This window comes from Lissotriton helveticus, chromosome 1_1 (assembly GCF_964261635.1).
Source record: "Lissotriton helveticus chromosome 1_1, aLisHel1.1, whole genome shotgun sequence".
In the NCBI taxonomy this organism is placed as follows: domain Eukaryota; kingdom Metazoa; phylum Chordata; class Amphibia; order Caudata; family Salamandridae; genus Lissotriton; species Lissotriton helveticus.
In genome coordinates this window covers 1103250963-1103277492 of record NC_136057.1, presented here as the reverse complement: position 1 = coordinate 1103277492, position 26530 = coordinate 1103250963, and the positions used below count along the sequence as shown (strand labels likewise).

General features: G+C 46.1%; 1 protein-coding gene across 6 annotated transcripts in view; it reads right to left on the bottom strand.

Moving 5' to 3' along the window:
- Nucleotides 1–26530, bottom strand: part of OSBPL8 (oxysterol binding protein like 8) — a 1077846-nt gene that overhangs the window by 164019 nt on the left and 887297 nt on the right. For all 6 annotated transcript variants that reach the window (XM_078678323.1, XM_078678342.1, XM_078678332.1 and 3 more), the window contains 2 exons: nucleotides 16928–17026; nucleotides 10713–10809 (listed from right to left, as the gene is read on the bottom strand). In XM_078678323.1, coding sequence (XP_078534449.1) covers nucleotides 10713–10809; nucleotides 16928–17026 — 196 coding nt within the window. The remainder of the gene's footprint in view (nucleotides 1–10712; nucleotides 10810–16927; nucleotides 17027–26530) is intronic.

Below are 26530 nucleotides of genomic sequence, written 5' to 3'. Positions count from 1 at the left end.
CCGCTCACCGAGACTGACTGTGCTGGGCGACCCCACCTCGAATCCCCTTCGATAACCGCTCTGCGTCTTGCACCCGATTGGCGTCCTGCTCCCTTCTGATCGGGCCGACAAAGCCCCCTCCGGACTCCTGTGCCGCTCTGTGGTCCGCTGCCCCAGCACCCCCAACAGGCGAGGGTCAGGCTCCAATGGCACGGCGGTGTCAGCGCTGTAGCCGGTGTGCCGGCTGTCGCCTGGTGCCCCAACTCACCACCGTGCCCGTGCTGTGGCTATCGCCTCAAGGTCCCCGCCTCCGTGCTACCAAACGGGGACCGCTTGGCATAGGGCGTCTTCTCCCAGATTGCTCCGTGCGGGTGTCAGCTACTCCCAGTTGCCAGAGTGGTAGTGCGTTAGCAGGGGGGTCCTGGTCAGCAGTGCCGCTCTTGGGGCTCAGCTCTGCCAAAGTTGTGCCTCACTACTTCCAAACCTCTGCTCCGGGTGTGAAGGCGAGGGGAGGGGGGGGGATCTGTCCCAGTCTCTAGGCTGCCACGCACACCTCGCTACGCGGCCTCGCTCTCTCCGCCTCACCGGTCCCCTGGTTGGCCGCCCCCCTCACGCCCCGGAGCTCACCGGAGCAGTGGCCGCCATCTTGGTGAAGGACGGGCGCCCCCGCTGTCTCTGCCCCTGGGTCTTTCAGACACCGGCTGCCCCCAGGTACCTCATCCGAATCACCTCTTCGCCGGCGACGGGCAGGAAGGCAGGTAATCTGTCTGTTAGCGCCTCAGTGTTGTCCTCCGCAGTTCAACAGGTAGCGGCGCCCGCCATCTTGAGAAAGGGCGCCTCGCTCCCCGGCGTTACTTTCCGCCCCGGGCGCCCCAGTCAGCGGTCCGGTGACCCGCTCGCTTCTTCTTCTGCGCGTCCACTGACGGATCTCGCCGGTTCCGGGCACCTTGGATCCCACGACGGCGGGGCAGTAGTTCCCGCCGGTGCACCTCTGGCTCACGATGGGTCACGGACCGTCGGAGCGGCCGGCCACCCCCGGTGCTACCTCTGCTCCTCCCGGATTCACCTGCCGTGCACCGCTACCACGGGTGCAATCGCCCGGTCCGGCGGTGGTAGTCCTCCTCAGTCGTTCACCGCGCCGCCATCTTGTTCGGCGCCTTCCCCTCACACGCTGTTGCCGCAGAAAACTCGTCTCTGCTCACTTCTACGGCGTCTTTTGCGCAAAGCGGACCTCTAGTCCCTCTCCAGGCGGTCCCCCGCTGAATTTGGGTGATTTTCACCCCAGTGGACGTGGGAAGTAAGTCGGATCTTTAGAGGCCGGCCGGGAGCTCCCGGGAGACACGTCTAGTCTCGCATGCTGCTGGCCACGCCCATCGTTGACGATTAGAGTTGAGCGCTGGTAGAGAGAAGCAGAGATGCGAGCTCCATTGCAAGTTAAAGCCCAGAGCTATATGCTCAACAGCGTGACTGAAGAAGCATTCGTACATGTGGTCCCTGGAGACGTTCTTGCATTTGAAGCACTACCTGCTGTCTCTCCCGGTTTAACCTGTGAGAGGTCCCAACCACCCACTGATACAGGATGTCTTAGGACAGCCAGCTGCCTTCCTCCGCTTGAGAGCTGCTGCTTGAAGCATAAGAAGTAAAGGTAGGACCGGAGGAAGTGAGGCACGACTGGACTGCATGGGATGTCTGATGAAGGTTAGAAAGGTGCTTTTTATTTTTATATTTTATTAATGTTATTATAGTTAATATTTTGTGCCAGGAATACATAATCAGCCTGGTCTAAAACGGCGAAGTGTACATGATTGAGCAATCATTCATAAAAAAATAGTAACTTATGCTGTACCTTTAAAAGCATCTAAAATACTTTACTTCTTCAGAAAATAAACAGTGCCCTTGGGCTATTGTCTAAAACAATAACACTTCTCATGGTCCAGTTCTGCTAGCCATGTTGCAAAACATATAGTGCAATGGAGCACCGAGAAAAACTTGCTAGCCAGTGGAATATCGCACGAAATAAGATACTGACTACTTAAAGACTTAGTTTTCAAAATTCCAGTGTCCTTTTACTGATCTATTAAGGGTCAAGACACAAAAAGACACTGTATATGGTACAAAGATGCTGCAAAATCTAGTCCAAAGATGAGGTACCCCAGTAGTAGCGGGTAAAAGTGTGACTACTTACAGACTTTGAAGAACAAGACGTACGGCGAGTCATGCGCGCACGAGGGTCAAAAGCAGACATGGCAGGAGCCACAAGACGCGTGGCCGAAAGAAAGACAGATGGCGGCTGCGCGCGTGCACGCTCACGTGAATGGAAGCGCTACGCCAGCTAAAGTGTTGGGTAGCACTTTGAAAACTCAGCTACTAAATTTCTCAGAGCAGTGCATGCGCTGGCTCAGCGAGACCTAAAAAGGAAACTTTCTGGACCAAGAGCCAGCTTTCTGCCAAAACTGGTTGAATTCCATCCAGTGGTTCAGGCTGTAGTGTCTAAAATCACTATGGGAAGTTGCATGGGAAAAACACGTTTTGCGACACCCCCTCCTTTTTTCTCTGCCCCGCTTGACGAATTACCCTGAAACTTTCAAGATAGCAGTTGAAGTGAGTGACAAACTAGTTTCAAAAATTTCGTGTGAAGATTTGTAAAACTATGTAATAAGTTATTAGCAAAACAAAAAACGCTTCGTCAATGCAAACTAGGTCCTAACGAGAACTACCTACTGGTGACCACCAGTAGGTAAAATATATTTTTCAGATTTTTGACCCTTAATAAGTTCGCACTCGTTTAATGAATGTCTGCAAAACTTTGCAGATCTATTGCCCTTGTTTCATTCTAGGAGTACTGAAAGTTTTGCGGTGTTTCATCAAAGATGTGTAAAGAAAAAAAAAAGGGGGGGGGTCCTAAAATGGGTATAAAATCCAACACACTTTATATAGACTTTTGTATTTTGCGTAGCCCAAAAACCATCAGTCAGATTTTGACGAACTTTGAAAGGGTATAGTTACTGCAGGTAAGCAGGGTAAGAATGTTTTAATTGTTTTTAATTTAGTTATAGCTATAGGTATGGCCGTGGTAGTACAGCAGTACTCTCTAGGTATATAGCAATGATGATTCTAACTGACTGGCCAATGCCTGCCTTTCCAACAGTTAAAGGCAACCCTCTTGTTTTCACTGGGAGTTTCTTTGTGTTTTGCGTTATGCTAGTCAGTATTACATTTGCAATTTTTCCATACTTATTACCACTTTAACAAAGTGGTAATAAGTTAGGTAGGGACAATAAACAAACAACTAGGAGGTTTTTATCTGGTTCAGAGTATATAGGCGCACAACCTGGGTGACCGCAAGGTAATGAAGGCAGTGAGTAATTCGTATAGGCAATGAGGTGAGCGGTAACCCTCACAACCGCTCTGGAAGTGGACCCCGTGGGATCCCCAAAGTAACAAAACACAGCTATACCCCTGCACTATACAGTTAAAGTTGGTACTTGATAGTAATGGTATTACAAACAGGTATTTGAAAATAATCTGAGCATATCAGTCCAATGATCCTTGATTTCAGGAATAGGTAAGCATTGATAACACAAATCACTACAGAAACGTTTCTTTCTTGTATGAAGTGTTCTTGTTTAATGTTCCTTGGTATATGCCAACACGTGTTTCATCGCAGGGAACAAACTGCGAATCTTCAGGGCCTCATGTGCGGCAGGATTATTGCTGCCATGAAGGAGCACCCGGTATGGGTCTGTGCTGGAACCCGGTATTTAGGCGTGTCGGTATTTCCACAGAATTCTCCTCCCGGTTACTACACGACTGCCATAGACTATTGAGTTACCAATTTACTTTCGCAATATCGAAGCCCAGACCGCTGGACACGCCTAAATACCGGGTTCCAGCACAGACCGGAACACTTCATACAAGAAAGAAACGTTTCTGTAGTGATTTGTGTTATCAATGCTTACCTATTCCTGAAATCAAGGATCATTGGACTGATATGCTCAGATTATTTTCAAATACCTGTTTGTAATACCATTACTATCAAGTACCAACTTTAACTGTATAGTGCAGGGGTATAGCTGTGTTTAGGTAGGGACAACAGTTATAAGTTTATATATATGTTGGATAAAAAATATGGACTTTCATTGGAGTTCCGCTGTGACGTGGTTCCTAAACAAAAAAAATTAGAAATAGTCTAAGACACAATATTTTATTAATATAGTGTGCTAAATGGTTTTTATCAAATGTTTGTACACTAAAATATGCACACACAAGTGTATGGAGTAGCGCAGTAATTACAAAAAATTACTGCACTACTTAAAAAAATAAAAGGCACTTTACTGTAAAGTGGTATAAAAATGTAGAAAAAATTATTAACAAAATTCTGAACCCTTGAAAAAATTGTTAGGGTATTGCATAACTCCTGCGCTACTCCGTAGTTAAAAAACTAAAAATATAGAGAAAATTATAACTATTTTGCTCTACCTATTATCACTTTACTAAAGTGGTAATAGTTAGGGAAAAAATAGAAAACCTTATACTTACCTACATTGGCAAGCTTAATGCATAACAGAGGAAAGTGTACCTAAAAACAGGGATGCCTTTAACTTTTGGAAAGCCAATAATTACCTAATCAGTTAACTAATTGTGATAACTCTGTACTGTGCTAACGCTTATTACCCGCACAGACGTCAAAAATACAGTGATAAAGGATATCAGTATCTTCAAATACATAAAAAAAAAAAAAAACAACAATTCACAGTTTTGGAACGATGCAAAAGAGATACCACTTCTCACAAAATACAAATACATTAAAAATCACAAACAATTTCATTACTTACATCCACTAGACAAACTGAACATCTATGCATCATCATTTTTAATCCTGCTAAATTTCAACAATACCACTCCTGGTTTTTAGCACAACACAAAATATAAAACTATATAGCTGATTGTTACCTTTGGTACACAGCCGTCAACCTATCATATCACCAGTTCCAAGCCCCATGTATTGTGGTATACCGCGAACTGTACACAGTATACCATAGCACGATATACAAGTACAATTCAAACAACTTGTACATTTATAAATACTTACACTATTTATGTACACTGCCACAAAATTAACATTTACATAATATAATTGAAATTTTGGTGATAGAACATTGAGATGTTTTCATATAATTTTACGCTAGACTTTATTTAATTTACACAATCCACTTTACGACACTCCAGTCCATAGGAGATTACTTTACGCCACTGCACTCTACGCTATTCACAGTATGCCAGGTCACTTTTCAACACTCAACGATATGCCACTACATTCTATGCACTGTATGTTACTTCTCCCAACTACACTGTATGCTACTCTACTGTACACCACTATACTCTACGCAATCATAATGTTCACTACTGTATTCTATAACACTTTCGAATATGCCACTTTCTTGATGCCCCTACACTTTACTGCTTCCAACTGCACGCTATTCCACTGTACACCACTACAATTTATGTGATTCCACTACATGCTACTGCAGTATGCCCCACAGTATGTTACACTACTGGAGTATATGCTATTCCAGAGTATCATCTAACTTACCATACTACATTATTAATAACTCGCCATTGTATTGTGCAGTGTGTTCTGGCAAATCTAGTAATTTGAAATGTCAAAGGTGTTTTTATTTATGCAGTAATTTCACATGCTCTAACTTCTGTAATACGCAAAGGTATAGGTAGTGGATGGAGAATGGTGAGTTATAGTTCATGTAGCGTGGCGAGTGAGGTTAGAAAATTGTGTAATAGGGTGGGCGAGTTATGTGAATTTTAAGGTGGTGTGTAAGTTGAAATGCGAGTTATAAGTATGACTAACGTTAGTTTGAAAGTGGTTCTTAAATGATCAATATAAAATATAACTATAACATTTGTGTAGTTTAAATTGGGTTTGTATAATCAACAAAGGATACCTAACTATAATGTATGTTTAACCTTTGTTTTTTTGTGAATACACACATAGAGACCCTGCCAGTTACACCCCAACCCCAGCAAAACTCAACATTTCACAACTATCTAGTGCAGTGTTCACACAAATTTTGCTTTTAAGCCAAGGGCTCAACATCATAGAAAGTGTTACTGCCATGTCTGTCAAACTATTCCAGTGCAATACTTTGCAGAAGCAGCTCAAAGGAGTATGCAGCAGAAATACAAGTTTATGTTCAGAGTAAAAATATGTTCACACAACATATTGCACAACAGAATATGCAGTGGTTTCAGCAATCAATAAATTTATAGAGCGCGCTACTCACCCGTGAGGGTCTCAAGACGCTGAAGGGAGGGGGGTGCTGTTACTGCTCGAATAGCCAGGTCTTGAGGTGCTTCCTGAAGGTGAGGTGGTCCTGGGTCAGTCGTAGGTGTGCAGGGAGGGAGCTCCATGTCTTGGTGGCCAGGTAGGAGAACGATCTTCCTCCGGTTGTGGTTCTGCGGATCTTAGGGGCGAGGCTGGCGAGCGGAGCTGGCGGTTGGGAGTGTAGAACGAGAGGCGGTTGTTGAGGTAATCGGGGCCCATGTCGTGGAGCGCTTTGTGTGCGTGAGTGCGGCGCCTGAACGTGATCCTCTTGTTGACAGGGAGCCACTGCAGGTTTCTCAGGTGGGGTGTTATGTGGCTGCGGCGAGGGATATCGAGGATGAGTCGTGCGGAGGAGTTTTGTATGTGCTGAAGTCGTTTCTGAAATTTGGCTGTGGTTCCTGCGTACAGGGCGTTCCCGTAGTCCAGTCGGCTGGTGACGAGGGCCTAGGTGACTGTCTTTCTGGTTTCGGTGGGGATCCACCGGAAGATCTTTCGGAGTATGCGCAGGGTGTTGAAGCATGACGATGAGATGGCGTTGACTTGTTTGGTCATCGTGAGGGAGGAGTCCAGGATAAATCCTAGATTGCGAGCGTGGTCCGTGGGTGTCGGTGCGGTGCACAGCGCCGTGGGCCACCAGGAGTCGTCCCAGGTGGATGGAGATTGTCCGAGGATGAGGACCTCCGTTTTGTCGGAGTTGAGTTTCAGACGGCTGAGCTGCAGCCATTCCGCGACATCTTTCATTCCTTCGTGGAGGTTGGTTTTGGCGGTGGCTGGGTCTTTGGTGAGGGAGAGTATCAGCTGGATGTCGTCGGCGTATGAGATGATGTTGAGGTTGTGATTGCGAGCGATGGTGGCGAGGGGGCTCATGTAGATATTGAAGAGGGTTGGGCTGAGCGAGGAGCCTTGGGCTACGCCGCGGATGATCTTGGTGGCCGTGGAGCGGAAGGGAGGGAGGCGGAGTCTCTGGGTTCTGTCGGAAAGGAACGAGGTGATCCAGTCCAGGGCTTGTCCTTAGATCCCAGTGTTGTGGAGGCGGGTTATTAGGGTGCGGTGGCAGACGGTATCGAAGGTGGCTGAGAGGTCTAGGAGGGTGAGAGCGGCTGTATCAGGGTCCTGTCGTCGTCGGTGGCTGCGATGAGGGCGGTCTCGGTGCTGTGGTTGGCTTGGAATCCGGACTGGGACGGGTCGAGTGAGTTGTTTGCTTCAAGGAATGCAGTCAGTTGTTTGTTGACGGTCTTCTCGATGACTTTAGCCGGGAAGGGAAGGAGAGAGATGGGGCGGAAGTTCTTGAGGTCTTTAGGGTCGGCTGAGGGTTTCTTCAGTAGGGCGTTGGTCTCTGCGTGCTTCCAGCTTTCTGGGAAGGTGGCTGACGCGAAGGAGTTGTTTATGATGTTCCGGAGGTGAGGTGCGATGATGGTGTCGGCTTTGTTGAAGATGTGGTGAGGGCATGGGTCAGAGGGAGAGCCGGAGTGGATGGTATTCATGACGTGGGTGGTGTCTTCAGTGCTGACGGGCGTCCAGGCGCTGAGGGTGGTGGGTGTGATTGTTGGTTCGGTGGCTGGACGCGGGGTTTGGGTTCTGAAGCTGTCGTGTATGTCTGCGATCTTGCGGTATAAGAACGTGGCGAGGGAGTTGAAGAGGTCTTACGACAGTGCGATGTCGTTGTTGCTGGCCCTGGGGTTGGAGAGTTCTTTTATGACGTTGAAGAGTTTCTTGTTGTTGTGGGTGTTGTTGTCCAGCCAGTCTTTGAACGATGTCCTTTTGGTGGTGCGGATCAGCGTTCTTGAGGGCTGTCATGTTTCCTGTTGTCCGTTCGTGGCACCAGGTTTTTTCGAGGGTTCGGCAGGATTTCTTTGAGGTTTTGAGGGCGTCGGTGAACCACGTGATTTTCCTGTTGCTGGTCTTGCCTGGGGGTTCTTGAGAGGAGCGAGGTTGTCGGCGCAGTTGGAGATCCATTGTGCGAGGTTCTGGGCTGCGTTGTTGGTGTCAGGGGTGTTGACTGGTGGGTTCAGGCTCAGCGATGTGGTTAGCTGGTCTGTGGTGACTTTGCTCCAGCATCTGCGGGGGATCTGTTGCGTGTGGTGGTGGGATGTAGTCTTCTTCAAAGTGAAGTGGATGCAGCTGTGGTCTTTCCAGTGTAGTCCGGTGGTGTGGCTGAAGGAGACATGGTTGCTTGCAGGTCGATCGTGTGGCCGGCGTAGTGGGTGGGGGGTGTTCACCAGTTGCTGGAGTCCGAGGTTGGCGAGGTTGTCGAGCAGGGTGGTGGTGTTGCTGTCGTTGTTGTTGTTCTCCAGGTGGAAGTTCAGGTCCCCTAGGAGGATGTATTCGGGTGATGCTAGGGCGTGCGGGCTGATTAAGTCGGCGAAGGTTTCGCTGAATTGTGTGCGTGGGCCTGGGGGTCTGTAGATGATGGTTCCTCTGAGTGTGATCTTGGGGTTGGTGTGGATCTGGAAGTGTAGGTGTTCGGCGGCAGAGATTGCGTCTTCGGCGCTGGTTGTGACGCTGATGGTGTTCCTGTAGATGATGACGATTCCCCTCCATTTTGGTTGACGCGGTCCTTCCGGGTGATTTTGTAGCCGTCCGGGATGGCTATGGCGATGTCGGGGGCCGAGGAGGCGTTCATCCAGGTTTCCGTGAGGAAGGCAACGTCAGGTGCTGTGGTATCGAGAAGGTCCCAGAGTTCGATGGCGTGTTTGTGGACGGAGCGGGCGTTGATGAGGATGCACTTGAGGTTGTTGTTGTTGTTGTTCTTGCTTTGTTCGGTGGGCGGGGTGCAGGTTCGGAGGCTTGTGAATTTGCAGGTTTGGCAGGCGAAGGGTCCGTGGGTTCGTTTCGGGGTGGCTCGGTAGCAGGCGGGTGAGCGTGCGGAGTGGAGTGCGTTGAGGGTGGTGGTGTCGTATCTCAGTCGTGTGCCCTGGCTCCTGTGGGGGCCAGGGGTTCTGGCGCTGTGCGCGGTCTAGGTGCGGACGGGCGCAGACGGGCTTGCCTTTCGCGCGCGTCCGCTGTCTTTATTTTACAAAAAGAAAGACTCTACATAGAACCCAAAAGCGAATGGCCAGATGCCATATGAATCTGAGCAGAATTAGCCACCTAACATCCACCTAAAAACTCTCAAATGTTCAAAGTGATTAAGAGTCTCAAGTTGAAAACCTTTTACAACTTAAATAAATAAAATGTACACAGTATGAATTAACTTTACTGCAATAACTCTTACTTGACTATCTTTAAGATGGAGCCTAACCCCCATTTTCCAAATGAACATTCCCAATTACCACAGTTTCCAGTGACTTATAGAAGAGGCCACTGAACTGGACACTACAATTTCTTCTGATGAAACTGGTGGTGCTTAGTAAGGATGTATTTCTTACTGTGCTTATGAAAAAGAGGTGGAACTGTTGTGTGTTCTCGAGGGAATAAATTACTCCTAGGGAAGAGCAGGTACCTGAGATAGCACTTTGATGATCAACTTGTTAATAAATATGTTCGCAAAAAGGATCCCAACCTGAGCTTTTATCAGGAATTTCAATTTTAGTGAGATTACAGAGTTTTCAATATGTCTGTTTGTGGTCTCCACTGTCCGATTCACAGTCCCTGAAAGACGATTCTGTGTAAATTACAATTGCCCTAATGTGATTATGTTCCTAAAGTCATGTTTATACTAGGGAATACCAGATGGACAAGTTGTTACATTTTTAACAGCAAGGAAAGGCACCATTCTCTATCAAGAGACACAACAGTCTATCTTCATTGCTGCAAAACTAATGGGCAGTTTTCTAGGTCCATATTATAGTTAAAGAAGATGTGTGGCTCAATTTGCAGCAAAACCTGTGAGTCTTGTTTCTTCTTTAGAGTTAAGTAATGCTATAATGACTTCCTAACCTTTGCAACAAAGCATATCATTTTCTAACCTAAAACTTGTTTGGAGTAGAATGGACAAGTTGTCAACTGTCATCTGTACTCAGGGTTACTTTCCAATCCACTTTAAAATTATATGGTGAGCTTATTGCCTTCTTTAGAGCCTATTTTTTTGTAGCAACGTGACAAACAGTAATTTCTGCAGAGAAAACATACACCACAACAGTGCCTAAGATCTTTCAATAAAAACCTTTGGGAAGTATAAAAAGGATTTAAACCAAAAATTACACAAGAGTAGTTATTTAAAGCAAGACAGATTTGCTAAGGTGTTAGTCATCGTAAAATGAATCATAAACGGTGACACACTGATTAAGCTGAATGCAATGTAACAAATCCAATGATCACTTAATTAACATAAACACACAAAAAACATATTCCCTTTGCTAAGCCATCAGTGATTTACATTAAAATGAAATCTCAATGTTGGCTTTGCTTGGTAACTGGGAAAGTCCAAAATGTTGTATTTGCTCTCACTTACCATAGAACTTGGATTTGGCGAGGATACTGCCACTAAGGCAAAACCCATCCTTTCGGTTACTAACAAAAAAGGCGGACACTGGTGGGTGGTGGGATACCTGACAAGTGTAAAAAGCAAACATGAATATTGGCTAAAAAGATACAAAAAAAATATATTTTTAATAATAAGAGCTTATTAGGATGTAAGGATAGTCTACATTTCAATTCTTTATTAATTGCACCTAAACTGAAGTTGCTATAAGAATCGTTCAGTCAAAATACATTTATTTTCAGTTTAGCCGATAAAACCATACAAAACAATAAAACATTGAGAGTAAGATACATATAAAATAATATCTTTAAACACCTCATTATACCAAAAATGTAAAAAGTGAAAATTATCACACATGAAAAGATTAGCTCTTGTGCATTTTGCTGGTGCCTGATCAACCTAGTGGTTAGCACATAACGTGCAATGGCAAACCACAATTTCTCTAGGTATCTGTTTTACATGTCACCACTAGCCTCTCCGCTTCACGCTTGCCTGCATCCTTTAGGAGATTGCCAGGTCACTTGTTACTTGCCTTAGCATTTAGAGGACACTGAAATCACAGGTGATAATCAGCCTCGCACTGATCTGTACAAATATGGCAATTCCTAACATGCTCGTAAGAGGCACTGCTTTCTACGTCAAATTGTTCAATGGTAAGGTGCTGAACCTAACAGTTATGTACAGATTTTCAGCGAGCGCAGGTTCAATTGAATCCAAATTAGGTTCAAATATAAGTATGAATGTTTATTAATTGTCTCCCATACTGTCCATTTCAGTTTCATTAATGAATTTTTGTTTGATTCACTTATGATTTTGGATTACACTGTTAGCACATGTTTATGTTGAAAATCACGATATAAGATGGCCGCCACTTAATTTGGTAATTTACTGTGATTAATAGACCATCTTCTCTTTCTACGATTAACACGTGACACACTGTTTGATTAAAATGGCTCCATAGAAAAAACAAACTGACAGAGGAAGGAGCAAGCCGAAACGTGACCGTCAGTGCAGGAGGCCTGCACATTAAAAGCACTTTTATGAGAATTCCAGGGTGTGCTCATTTTTTGGCGTTTGGAAGTAGATCGCCTCTGTGATATATATATATATATATATATATATATATATATATATCTCAATAAGGTTAATGAAACATATGAAGGTGTAATAAAAATCTGTTTAAAAAAAGGGGGGGAAAACATAGAAATTCACAGAAAAAAATACAAAGGTTAAAGTAACGTTATAGTTAGGTGAATTTGTCCGTGAAAACATTAATGTTGTGAACATAAAAAAAACAGAAATTTACCAGTTCTACTTAGCAAAGCTAACTATACCTTCCGCCCCCACCATGCACTGCTTATGACCTAACATATTACACAACTCATGAAATGTTCTATGACATTTATGACTTTACTGATGACATCGCAAATGAAATTACTGATATCGTCCAACCTTCTTTTATACACTATAAATATGAATAGCATTATATTTCTGAATGCAAGTACAAAAAAACTCAGAAGAATATGAGGCATCCTTAATGCCAACACAGAAACAACTCCCGTAGGTGTACAAAGCATAGGTTATGTGCCACATTGGCTGGCCCTATACCATACACTTCACGGGTAGCGTAGTCCACATTAATAATCAACCGCAGACATAGGGGAAACCCAAAATGCATACATTGTTCAATCTGTATACAACTGTTCAGAGAAAGGCAAGTTCTTAAAAATAGTGAATGTCTGTTCCAAAACGAAAAACCCTCCTAGGGACAGCTTGTATCTGTATCAAACCCTTGACAGTCACAAAACCTACACTGGGAAATGAAGTTGTCAACATTAGAAATACCCTACAGAGTACTAAAAAGTATCTACTAAGAACAGTGTACACTATGCAACACTTGGCAAAAAATCTATTTGCTTAAAATAAGCAACATCTAAAGGTGCTAAAGATTATTCCTCTTGCCGCCTTCATACTTTGGTGAAAACTTTCCAGATAGCCCATCTTCTGGAGCAAAACAAGCACATGTACATAGCTTAATACCTGGTGCACACAGTTTTCTATGTTACGTAGAAACTGTCATGCTGAGACGATTCTGTTTAATAATTCAAGGTTGCTTACAATACGCAGTAAGTTGTATGGAGAATCTTTGCCCTGTTACAAACCTTTTCCAAAGAGCCTAGAAACCTGTGTGGAGCATAATGGACACAAGTTGTCACCTGTCATCTGCACACAGGGTTCCTATTAAATGCAAACATGTATAGCGTGTTCAAAACCTGTACACACCTATACTGCATTAGGAGCACAAACATTTTGTAAGCACTTACACCTATTAGCTGGACCCAGCCTGTACAAAATTAGGAAGACAAGTAATACAGTAGTTACCCACCACTATGTAAACTATAAAACAAACTAGCTCACTCACTGGATGATGTCATAAGTGATGTCATACATGATGACACAGAACATGCCATGAGTGACGTAATATGTGAGGTCATAAGCAGTGTAAGGCGAGGACACAAGTTACAGTTAGCTCTGCTAACTAGAACTTCTGAATTTGTTTTTTTTCAAAACGTTATGGTGGACACTGACAAATTCACCTAACTAGAACGTTACTTTAACCTTTGGGCTTTTCAGTGAATTTCTATTGTTTGTTAAAGTAAGGTTTAATTACCATAGGTAAATCTAAACCCAAGCTGCACACCCTCCCTCCTAGATCAGGTATTGGCCCTGGTGACCCTTTCCCACGGTGCCTGTTTTTTTTTTTTAATTTTTTTTTTTAAGGCCGGTGCCCTGGTGCATTCCGGAGGGACCCATCCTTTACTTGTTGGAGGCTGTGGTGGCAGCCCTATGCCCCCCACATACAGCAGGAGATGGCACCTAGAGGGAGCAGCTACTAATCTTACTCCCTCCAGGCGGAAAAAATACTTTGATCAGTTTCCCTGCCCAATTTAGTACGTGCAGGGAAACAGATAAAAAATCTGCTCCTAGTGCGTGGGAGCATTATCAAAGATCCTGTCTGCGGGCAGCAGACTTTGCGTTTTTAAAATGCTCCTACCAAGTGAGAATAAATACAGGTTTTCCTATCTGCGCCAGGGAAATCGCTATGTCCTGGGGGTGGGCACCACATGACATAGCTTCTGAGCCGGCGTAGGGGGGTAGGACCCGCGGGGCCATTAATGGCTCAGGGAGGGGGGCCATGCAGCTCCCCTCCTCATTTTGGTAAACTTCGGCTCTGTGGGTGGGCTCCTCGAAGGCCTCTGGGTGCCTGTGAAGTGAGGTCACAGGCCCCCTCCCCATAATGAATACAGCCCCAGCAGCTCCTGCTGGATTGCAGCATTTTGTTGCTGATTTCTTTTTAGTTTTTAGCCCTGGGGGAGCGATAGAGGAAGGGGCTCACTTTGCCTCCCCTCTGCCCTCCCCCCGTGGGGACTAGGGTTCAGGGTATCCCTATCCTGTCTACTTATACATTTTTTTAAACATGTTCTGGGCAAGGGGACTAAGTACCCGAGCCCTTTAATGGCTGCTAGCAACATTCTTCACAGGGAGCTAGATGGTCCAAGGGAAATAAAGCTCCATGGGCCAATCAAAAACACTCTTATTTTTAAACTGGCGCTCTCACAAAGGTCTTTTGTGGATCCAACCGCCAAGATACACAATTATTTTTCAATCTTGATTTCTCAAAAACTACTGACCAGATTTACACTAAATCCCAATAATCACAATCTGCCAAACTTGGTGTAATTCCATGTAGCAGTTTTTTGCTGTAGTCTGTCTTAAAGAAGAACTACCTTTTTGGAAAGTTTTATGGAGAATGGCGGCAAAGTTATCAGCAACAGAAAAAAAGCTTTTCCTTTGGAACAGCTTATCTAACTATAACTACCTAATTGCGAACACAACTAGGTGATATATATATATATATATATGTATTTTGAACTCATTATTTGCTTATTTCATTTTGGGTCTCATGAGAATTTGATATTCAAGTATTCAAAATCCTGACATCTCTCAAGGTGTGACTAATTCAACCTGAAAGTATTCCTAAATCCTTTGTGGGGGCATCTTGGAGACCACCAAGGCACCATCCATAGTGAGGAGATTGTAGTGTTACCCAAAGCAGATGTACACCATGGGGACCCACCACTCAGTGGCATCATTCTAATAAACAGTTGTATGAGATTATTTAGTAAATCTGATTGCATGCCTTCTTCCCATACATTTTCCAAGGAAGAGGTCTAGTCATAACATCGGAGGTGCACAGAATATCAACGAATACCACTTATAATGAATGGTGTATAATGGCGTGACCCACAATGTTATGTATTTTTCTAGCAAGATGATGAACCTGAAATGTCTGGTCCACAGTGCTATTTTTTTGTAAATTCAGACTGACAACGAGAAATTGCATTCTTTTGCTTGACCCAAAATTTTAGCCAAGTCAGAAACACCCGCAAATATTCTTTTGCATATTATCAAGCAAACTATTTGGGTTGTATTTTCTGGGTCATTCCTGTATTTTTTGTTATGCAGTGACATTATTTCCAGATGTAGCCATTAATTAGCCATGATTTAGGTATTGGAGTTCCATTTAAGGTTACGTTACTAACAAGTGTGATTTAGCTACCCAATAAAGTGGTCTATAAGGATCTTATCTGGACCTCATGCATTCCCCGCTTTTTGGTTATCAATAGCTAGAAGAAGCTCCTGAAGTAAAAAGGCTTCAGTTTAGTACTTCCAAGACGTAATTACTCCAAGAGTGAAAAAAAAGGATTGCATTAGGTTTTAAACGCACGAGTTACCAGAAGGAAATATGTATTGAGTCAAATACACCTTTTGCTAACAGTCACATCTTAAAATTACAGTGTTTAATTTAGCTATTAAAATTGAGAAAAGCAACAACAAAATAAAAACTTGTTTCTTTTTTAACTTCTTGTTCTGCTGGAAAGATAAGAGTGGGGTACAATATATTAGAAGACAGGTTCTTTGAAAACAGAACTACAAAGATCTAAAGCAAAAAAAAAAGGCACTGATGAGGTAGAATGGAGCACCATGTAGCAAGTCCTACATTATATGATGGATGAAATTGCGGAAATGCTACACAAGTGACACTTTCAAAATATTTGTTGTATTTTCTGCACACAGACTGATTCAACACCAATATGTAAAGTAATTAAATGTCAATCAAAATGTTGGATTTTTCCTATGGTGGTCCCTAATTGTTTAACAGACATATTGCGTGATAAAGAAATAGATTAAATAGCTTTAACATGTGAACTATGTGGGGCTAAAAAAAAAGAACTCTATTCTATATTGTTAATTGTTTTCATAATACTTAATTCCTTCACGTGACCGACTTGCTGGAAACACTGCAGTCTCTTACTACCACAGAGATCACCACAAAATCTGTAACAAGCACAGCTTCAATAACTCTTGAGCACAGTTGTCCATCTTAAAGTGACCATTGTAGCAATTAATTCAGAGGCTAGGAGACATTCGAGAAGACTAATTGATGGCTATTGTGCCATTCTATAAAGGCTAAGTTTCATGACAATAGACTCTTAACTGTCTGCACTGCTTACTCAGCAGAAACGCAATTTAAAAAAATGGTTACAAAGTAAAGCTGTTTCATGCATCAGGTGAGGAGATCACAGAACATTGCTGTGTGCAGTTAGGAACTATTTCAAGGGCAGATATTTCCACAAAAATGTGACCAGAGTTCCAAAATGCAGTAGATACAATTTGTGGTCAGCTGCAGGCTCTTCTTAATGAGTTGAAAATCAAGAGGACGCCTACAATACAATGTCAACATCTCTAGTTTGCAATCACATACATAAAATAAGTCCCAGTAATCACCCCTGACAAAGTTTAGGCATGATACTAATCCTGATCTTAAGCTCTTAATGGAATATGTGCCAAGCCATCATCAATAAAAAAAATAATTAACAATGGAGTCAATTTACTCACATTATATGTTAGTCTTAAAATGTGTGCAACACACTTTGAGAAACAAGTTATATATCCTGCTGTGCACGTTATTTAAACATAATATCAGATCAACCTACTCTCTAAATGTATGCATTAAAAATGGTTTACTTGTTGACATTCAGTGCTCCTACTAACTTATGATGACTTTACTCAGCGAACTGTCCCTGCTCTCCAACCCTCACATCCAATGACGCCTCTGATACCTGCTCTGCAATGTAGTAGGTCTTGCTGTTTGTCCGTGGGTGAATCCACAAGCAGCGGAAAGTCTCACCAAGTATAGGATTGTATGGTTTCTTCAGTCCCTGTTTAGAAAGAGTGCATATATGAATCCAGAAAATAAACATTGAGCCATAAAACAATAGTTGCGTTGGGAACACAAATAACTTATTTCTAATAGAAAAAAAAGGAAATAAATAATCATCTCGTCCAGGGAAGGAAACCTTTTACTAGAGCTCAAATATTATTGCCACACGTACATCTAGCTATGGAAACATGCTGTTGAAAATAGGTGTCACTTTAAATACTTTAAGAGGAACTGGAAGTCATTTTTTATATTTGACAGAAATTGACAAAAATACTAAGCATATACCAAACAGAAGAATACTTGTCCTAGGCACAATCTGTGATCTAATTAATAAAGGAGGCCTTTACACAATGTTCCTCAAGACTGAAAACTATCCTTTCGGTGCAAAAATACTTTTGTTTTTCACTGCAAGGTGCACACCTCCTAATACCGAAAGCCGGATGGAAAAACCTTATCGAGATAGAGACTGAAAAATAATAAACAACTGAGGTCAGAAGAGACACTAAATGTACACCCCTCCTTTTGAAAGCAACTACTGTCACATTTCTTCGGGCTGCAGCAGAATAGCAGTAGTGCCAGAATGTGTTCATAATAAAGGAACAGGACATTTTTCCTGCTATTTGCAAGAGAGAGTGGGCTACTCGCCAGCTCTCATAAAAGTTCCAGGAAGCCATTCTAAAGTAAATTATTGGCTCCTTTCATGCAGGACAGAAATGATAAACACATGTTTGTTGTAGAGAAGTGTGATTTGCTTGTGTTTTGCTCTACTGTATGGAATCAGGACTCTACCCTGAACTGTATATGTCCGACTTACAAAAAAAAGAATGGAGGTGAATATTCTCGGAAAATAGAAGGTAGATCTGGTAGTTTCCATTGCCTCTATTTGCAGTGTGGCCCCGTTAGCTGGAAGGTTTAGGGTGACTGCCATTTACAATACAAACAAATAAATATATATACCAGGAGCACCGCGTAAACCTCCAGTGGAAAACAGGAATTTCATGTATAAAATTACAATGACCACAAGGGGTAACACTTCATCAAAATATAATCAATACATCACCAAAGCCAATTTATAAAAACAGAAGAATAATTACCATTTAAACAGATCACAATAAATCATATTACTTATGATGTGCAGAATCCGTAGGAAGAACGATCAGAGTTGATTTTGCCCTTGCAAGTGGTGAGACCAAGGGCACAAACAGGAGAGGTGACCACAGCCAAGCACTACACATTTATTCTGTTATAAGTGACGCTCCTCAGCAAGTGGAAGCAGGAAGATACCAAAGGGCTGGCTTTGTATTTCACTATCGTGTCCATAAAGAGCTGGACAAACTAACAAGTGTGCATCTTGGGTGATTCAGCCTCACCTCTCTAAAACCTTACATTCTTGATACTTAAAGAGTTTGTTTTTTTTGCTTCACAGAGCGGATTTCCTCCCACACTTTCACTTTGCTATCCACCTCTGTTCATATGTTCTAGATTGGTCCTTTGTAGATTGGATATTGAGGGATCCTTTTTTTTTTTTTTTTTGAAAATCTGTTTATTAGCATAATGATTAAAGCAGTTACATAAATATCCAAGTCCCGGAAAGCAGAGTAAACCATGTATGTGCCTGCTTAAAACATATGTTTGCATCACCATTTTGAATTTACATTTTGTGGCGATCGTAACTGTCGCAACGAAACAAAACAAACCCCGACATATTCAAACCCTCCCACCACCCTCGCTCAACCCACCCGACACTCTCATGACAGGTATCTAATTGAAAATTGGATGAACATTCCTCTGGGTTACTCCAGGTATTACATCGCATAACTACTGTTCACTGTGCACATGGATGATGCGAGGTCACAGATCAGCATGTAGGTGCACCCCTTCTCATAGGTAAGCATTCCGGTCAATAACAGTGCATGCACGTCCGGCTTCGGACACATCTATTCCACATTCTATGCGTCACTGGTGTCCCCCTCATCCCCATCCTCCCCAGATTCAAACGCACCCAGGATGACAAACCAGTCCAACGAGATCGGCTTTTTCCGTAGGCCTCTGTATTCCTCGCGCTGCAGTGCCTCCCCCTCCGCCTTACCCCAGCGCACTACTTCCGCCTGCCATAATTCAGGGTCGGGTGGCTTGGGTGACTTCCATCTCATCGTAATAGCACGCTTCGCTAATAATAGGGCCAGGTCTGCAAAGCGCGTCGCCACTGACCTACGGCGTCGGGAGGGCCCCAGCCCCAATAAAGTACCTTCTAGTGTAGGAGTTCGGGACAGAGCCCCTGCACTTTCAAGTGAAGCATGGACCGTGGTCCAATAGTATCCTAGCTTGGGGCATTGCCATAGCATGTGTATTAGTGACGCGTCTTCGGAGTCGCAGCGGGGGCAATTGCTTTTCGCATCGGGGAACATCGTGTGTATGCGGTGCGGGGTCAGGTAGGCCCTATGCAGCAGCATTAATTGAATGAATTTGAACTTGGGGTTCCTAGCCACCTTCTTGGGAAATTGCAGGACGCGGTCCCACTCTTTGTCTCTCATAGGCCTACCCATATCCTCCTCCCATGTCTCCCTAAGCTGCGAAAGAGAGAACGCTCTCCCTTCTCTGATGCCAGCAGTAAGCCATCTCGTGAGGTGTGCACCCGATCCCATGAGGTAGAGCATCTTGGTGAGGGGGTTCGTGTCAAGTTCTTGGCCCTCAGGTGACCATTTGTGTGTGATATAATTGCTGAGACCAGCGTGCAGCAGGAATGAGCCCCCAGTTACGCCCTGTGCGATTCTGAAGTCTGCAAAGGACAACAAGTGTCCCCCCGCAAACAGGTCGCCCACATGTGTTACTCCTTCTCCATGCCAGGTAGCTAGCGAGGTCGTCGTGAGAGTCCCTGTGCCCAATGGGATGCCCAAGAGAGGGATCGTGGGGGCATAAGAGGACTTAGGGGAAGTGTATTTCAGCGCTTTCCTCCAATAAAGGATCGCCAATCTAAGAAGTGGTGGGGCATCCCTCGGCAATTCCGAGTTGGGCAGGAGCAGTGTGTGTATTCTCCCCCTACCGTGATCCTCTTCCGACATGTCAATCTCATGGAGATTGCGACCAGCCACCCAGAAAGCCAGCCATTGAAGCTGACACGCATAGTTGTAAGCTCTAAAGTCTGGTAAGCCCATACCACCAGCGTCAGAGGGAAGCTGTAACTTGGACAAACTTATACGTCTGCGGCCGTGTCCCCATACCAGCTCAGTGAGAAGAGTGTCAAGGGTCTTAAATGTCGCCACCGGGATCAGGTACGGTAAGTTGGTGAAATGGTAGAGGAGACGGGGAAGCATCACCATCTTCGATATCGCCACTCTGCCGGGTATGGAAAGTGGCAGTGTCAACCAGAATTGTATCTGTGACTTCAGAGCCCTAATGGCCCTCCCAAGGTTACCGTCAATCATCAGTGCAGCCTCTCTATAGATTTGCATCCCCAGATATCTAAAGGTGGTGTCCGCTACCTGGAACTCGTGAGGGGCGAAGGGTAGTGGAGTAGTCAGACCTGTGTCCGCAAATGTGAAGCCATAGGATTTGGATTCACTTATGGTCAAACCAGAGATCGACTGAAAGTCCTCAAAGACCTGGGAAATCGGGCTCAGGTCTCCCCTCAAGTCTCGAAGATACAATATAATATCATCTGCGTAAGCAGACACAATATGTGCCGTCCCGTGTCTATGTATGCCATGGCGGGGAGCCATCGATCTAAGCCTACAGAGCATAGGTTCGAGGGCGAGGACAAAGAGGAGCGGGGACAGCGGGCAGCCCTGCCTGGTGCCCCTCGCTATGGCTATAGGGGCCGATATATGGCCAGAGGTGCGCACTCTAGCCGTGGGGGCGGTATATAGTAATCTGACCCAGTCGAGAAATTCAGACGGTATCCCAAATCTGGTCAGAGTGGCGAACATATAGTCCCACCTAAGGGAGTCGAACGCTTGTTTCAGGTCCAGAGATATGCAGCCCTCGGAGTGCATAGCCCTTCCGTCTCCGAGCATCAGTTGGGCTAGACGTCTAAGGTTCATGGCCGTGTTGCGGCCCGGAATAAAACCACATTGATCCGGATGGACCAGTTGTGGTACGTATTGCACGAGCCTCGTCGCCAGTACCTTGCTCAAAATCTTGGAGTCAGTATTAAGAAGGGTTAATGGCCTATAGTCAGCCATCCGTAGCCCCTCTTTGGCAGGCTTCAATAGGGACGTGATCAACGCCTGCATGGAGGACTGTGGGAGAGATGTCGTCCGTAGGGCCTCTATATAAACAGCCTGCAACCGCGGCGCCAGTAGGTCAATGAATGTCGCATAAAAGTCAGCCGGCAGGCCATCTGTACCAGGAGTTTTGCCCTTCGGAAGAGATCTTATCGCCTGCTTAATTTCGGCTATCGTAATGGTGCACTTTAGATCTTTGGCCTGCCTCTCAGTGAGTTGAGGTAGAGGCAGGTCCCTCATGAAGGTCTCAAATGCCTCCTCGGGTAGTGGCTGCGGGGGGCTGTAAAGTGTAGTGTAATAGTCCTTAAACGCTGTGTTAATCCCGAGTTGGGTATTAGCTGGGTTGCCCGCCTGGTCCAGGATAGTCAGAATGGGATGATGGATTGGGGAGTCACGCAGAAGACGAGCCAGAAGGGGACCAGCCCTATCCGCCTGTGTATGTTGCCTGTTCGTGTATTCTTTGTAGTCCAGGAGCCTCAGGTCTTCCAGCAGTTCCGCGTGCCTAATATGAGCCTCCTGTAATGGTGTGAAGGGTGCATTGGTGCCGGCTGCCTCATTTTCTAAGGGCGCAAGTGAGTTCTCCACTTCCTTCAGTCTAGCAATTACTTCTCGCTTCCTACCCATCCCCGTGGCCATTGCCGCTCCCCTCAGGCAAACTTTAAAAGCGTCCCACTCTATTAGCCGGGTACTGGCTGTATTGGCATTTGTGGAGAAATAGGTAACTATAGCATCTGATAGGGAGGCCCGAAATACGGAGTCTTCAAGGAGATCTGGAGACAGTCTCCAAGTTGGGATGGGGGCCAGACGCCTACCCCACTGCCAGGTAAGTTCGACAGGGCTGTGATCAGACAGGGTTTTCCCCATATGTTGGGCCTGGAGTATGGAATCCGCTAGGGAACGGGAGCAGAAAATATGGTCGATTCTGGTGTGGAGCTGATGGGGTGGGGAGAAGAAAGTATATTCCCTGTCTCGTGGATGAGCGCTACGCCACACGTCTGCCAGGTCCCAGCCCCCAGACCATCTCTCAAGAGCCTCCGCCTGTTTCTTACTCTCAGCCGCCTGCAAAGGGGGATGTGACCTATCCAATGAAACATCAAGTACAGCATTAAAATCCCCACCAATCAACAAGCGATAATCCGCCCAACCTGCAAGTACCCCATTCACTGACATAAGGAACTCCGACTGATTTGAGTTCGGCGAGTACACACACCCAAACACAATAGCATCCCCGTCCAACAGCCCCCGCACAAATGCATATCGTCCCTCATTATCTATTCTTTGCTCCAACATCTGGAAGGGAACAGAGCTGCGGAACCAGATTGCAGCCCCTCTTGAGAACGCAGAATAGGAGGTAGCAAAGAGCTGCCCCCTCCATTTCTTGCGCAGTTTCATGGCCTCAGCAGCATTCAAATGTGTCTCTTGTAGGCAAGCTATCTGTATCCCCCTGCGGTTAAGCTGTGCTAATATCCTATGGCGTTTCTGCACTGCCCCCATGCCACGCACGTTCCAAGTGCACATTTGGTATTTATTAAGTGGCCCCATTTCCATTCATGTGGCGCTGCCTGGTAAAACACCCAGGTACCCATGTCAGTTCAGTTCCATAAAAAGATGAGTGTCCTGTAACCCCGAAGTCCCTGAACAGAAGGGTCCCCAGGCAAACGTGCCCGGGATCCAAACCATGGTGCCCAACGTGGGCACAAGTCAGTTAAGTTTGTGTGCATTCTGGGGGTGACAGGCCGCTATCAATTGTCTCTTAACGGCCTGCATCAGTTCAACAGCCCACCAATGAATAGGCCCCTCGAAGCAACCCACCACACACTAAATAAGAGGGGGGAAACATCGATACGTTACCGCCCGGAGGGGAGCATAGCCGCAGCAGTTCAGAACTCCTCCGCCATCTGGGCCGTGACCTTCGGGAAGAGCTGCAAGCTGTCAGCCGAATCAGACACCTCCGTACGGGTGCCAGTAGTGATGGTGTGCCTGTCGTCGGTCAAGTCCGCATCATGCGCGGCCAGTGCCCCCTCCGTCAGCCGTTGTCGCTGTGATGAAGACGGTAGCTCGTCCTCGCGGGTCCCAGAAGGGTGCGGCCGCGGAGATGCACCATGTGCGGAGCGTTGTCCCGGGCCGGGGTCGTTGTCCCGGCGATCCGGAGGGCGCCCACGGTTCCCGTCATGCAGATCCTCAAACGGGTCCTGTGCGGTTGGCGGTGTTAGGGTGACTTCCATCCATTCTTCTGCCTCTTCTGGCGAATCAAAGAAGTGGGACCTGTTGCCGTGTAGAATTTTGAGACGTGCAGGGAACAGGAGTGCATATTTCATGTTTTTGTCCCTGAGTTTGCGTTTCACACTCATGAAGGTGGATCTGGCACGCTGCACAGTAGGGGTGAAATCAGGGTAGACTGAGATATTCTTGTCTTCAAAGCGTATCGGCGCCTTCTCCCTGGCAGCCCGCAGGACAGTGTCGCGATCCTTGTAATGGAGGAGGCGTGCAATCAGCGGACGAGGAGGTGCCCCGGGTCTGGGGGGCCGCGGCGGCATCCTATGTGCTCTCTCCACACTATAGAGGGCAGTGAGGTCCTCCCGGCCTACCAACTGCCGCAGCCAGTCCTCTACAAACTGGGTAGGGTTCCTCCCCTCGCTTCTCTCCGGTATACCTAAGATGCGGACGTTATTGCGGCGGGCCCGCCCTTCTGCATCGTCAACTCTATCCCACAGTTGTTTAAGCTGTTTCTCCACACCCTCTAATTTCGTGGAATGTTCCGTCTGTTGAGGCACAAGGTCATTTAGTGTGATCTTCTGTTCCGCTACGCGTTCTGCAAGCTTCTGATGGTCAGCCTTCAATAGAGATAGTCCCGTCGCCATGTTGTCTATTCGCGATTCCAGAGCTTCGCGCGTTGCACGTATTTCATTTAGGATGAGGTCCAACTTTGCGTCTTGGGAGCCTTTGCCGGTCGGAGGGATGATGTCCACATTTGAGGAGGCCAGGGGGTCCTCAGAGCCCGTGGACTGCAGGTCCATTGCAGCTCCCTTATCATGTGTCCTGCCCCTGGGCTTGCCCATGGATCTCGTGTGCAGGATGGCGCTGTAACTGGCAACTTCGGACGCAGCTGTCCACTCCAATGCCCAACCAGAACGTAGGACCACGAACACCGGTTCACAGGGTATAGCGGTCAAGGCTGGTAGAAAGTATGCAGGGTCTATGCACGCTGCGCCGCCGTTGGGGATCCAGTATGTTCACTGTGGCCCAGAGGGCAGATGACAGATGAGAGCCCCGTCTCCAGGGGGCTAATCAATAGAGACCGTATGATCCCAGGTGTTGAGAGTGGAAACCTGATCAGGAGCGCCCACGCAGGAATTGCACAGCCAGGCAGCAAAGCACGCTCCGCGATCTAGTGCAGGGGGCCGGTGTCAGCACTCCGAACTCTCGGGGGTATGTCCCCCCCTCTGAAGCGCCTGGTCTCAGGGAAACGGCACCGCGATCAAGGCCCCATCACAAGTTGAAAGCGCCACAGTCCCGGGCCCGAGGGCGATGCACTGACCTGACGTGCTGGTAAAATGGCGCCGGCGAGAGAGTGCGCACCCAGATCCGACGCACTCAGGGAATCCGGGTGGAGTCGGGCTCCCTGAACCGATGTCCGGGGCGCGGCAGTGCTTCCCTTGCTGTCCATAAACAGTGCCGCTTGGGGTAGACGCCACCGTGTATAAGGAGGAGAAGGCAAGACGATCCGGGGATGTTCCCGCGTAACTCGCGGACCTCACAGCAGGGTAGCCGACAGGTCGTTAGCAGGGCCACGGGCATGCGAGGGTGTCATCACTTGCCCCGGCGTCTCAGCAGGAGTCCACAACCATTTCCGGCCGGGGTCCCGATCGGACCGCGCTGATGGTGGTGTGCAGGCCGGGTAGGTAACCTAATCGAGCCCGGGGCTTCGCTTCATCACAAAGGCCGCTGCAAGGTCCGGCGGCGCAGTGCACGTATGCTGCGGATCGAGTGGGAAAGCTCCGCTCCGCCGCCTCCAGCACCCCCCCGGGGGCTTCCGGCGTGGGAATCAGGTGGGTTGCTATCGGGGATTGTAGGATAACTTGCCAGTGTTTGCGGGCTATGGACGGAGCTCAAGAACTACACGTCCACCATCATAGGCTCCAGGCCACGCCCCCCCCATATTGAGGGATCCTTAACCCCCACCTTCTCTCTGGTGGTAATTTCTATTACTACTACACTTAGGGCCAGATGTATGAACACATTTTCCCATAGCCACAGAATGGTTAAAACTGTTTGATACATCTGGCCCTATGTCTCTAAAAATATTTATTACTTTGCTACTTGAACTGAGAAATGTGGTGAGTTTTTGGATTCCTAATTTACTTCCCCTTCATTGGTATCTTTATACACATCCATTGTCCTCAGCACATACTACATAGAGCTGAGTTTACCCTTCCTTGTCCTAATGATAACACCTTAAACTATGGCTGGTTTGAAATGCCATGAACATATACAGCAAATGTTTATAACTGCAGAATGTGAAATATATGGATTTAAGCAAATGAAGACTCTACAATTTTGCTGTTTTGTTTTATACTGTCTCTTGACATTTCTCCTTTGATCACATTTCACACTGAACACCTTTTGGGAAATTTGATTCATGTTATCTGTTTATGTCCTCCGGTTGAGATTCACATAAATGGCTTGGATCACCTACTGTCAACTCCCTTACCGAATCAGGAAGATACTTGGAAATCTAGAAACCCTTATTTGAATGCACCGTACAGGTGGAGAAAGCTGTCCAGAAAACAGGATATTAGCCCAGCAATCTGCAAACTGATGAAGTTGTTTAGAGGGATTCAAGAATGCAACAACACATTTCAGTGTGGCCCAGGGGAAGACTCAACCTATAACTGTAGTAAAGAACCCTGCATCCCTGTCACATTCAGTAAAGGGCCCTTCTGCTCCCACTGGAGGTCGAGTTTGCTCAGTTTGCCTTCTTGGTGTCTGAGTGATCTATAGATGCTATGAGGGCCTAAGCATAAATACCCCATAAACCATGTCCAAATCCTTGCACACGTTGCGAAGATATGCACACTTTAAGCAATGCTTTGTATGATCCATACACTAACTGTGGCATTTGTAGATTTCTGTTGCCTGGCTATGCGAGAAAAGCTGACCATGCTCGGTATTGGCACACAATTGGACAGACTGAACAATTAAGCAAGATTGTGTGGCTTGATCTTTGCCCTGTTGTTCAGCTGCTTTGAAGTATTATGCATTGAGTGACTGTGGCCCAA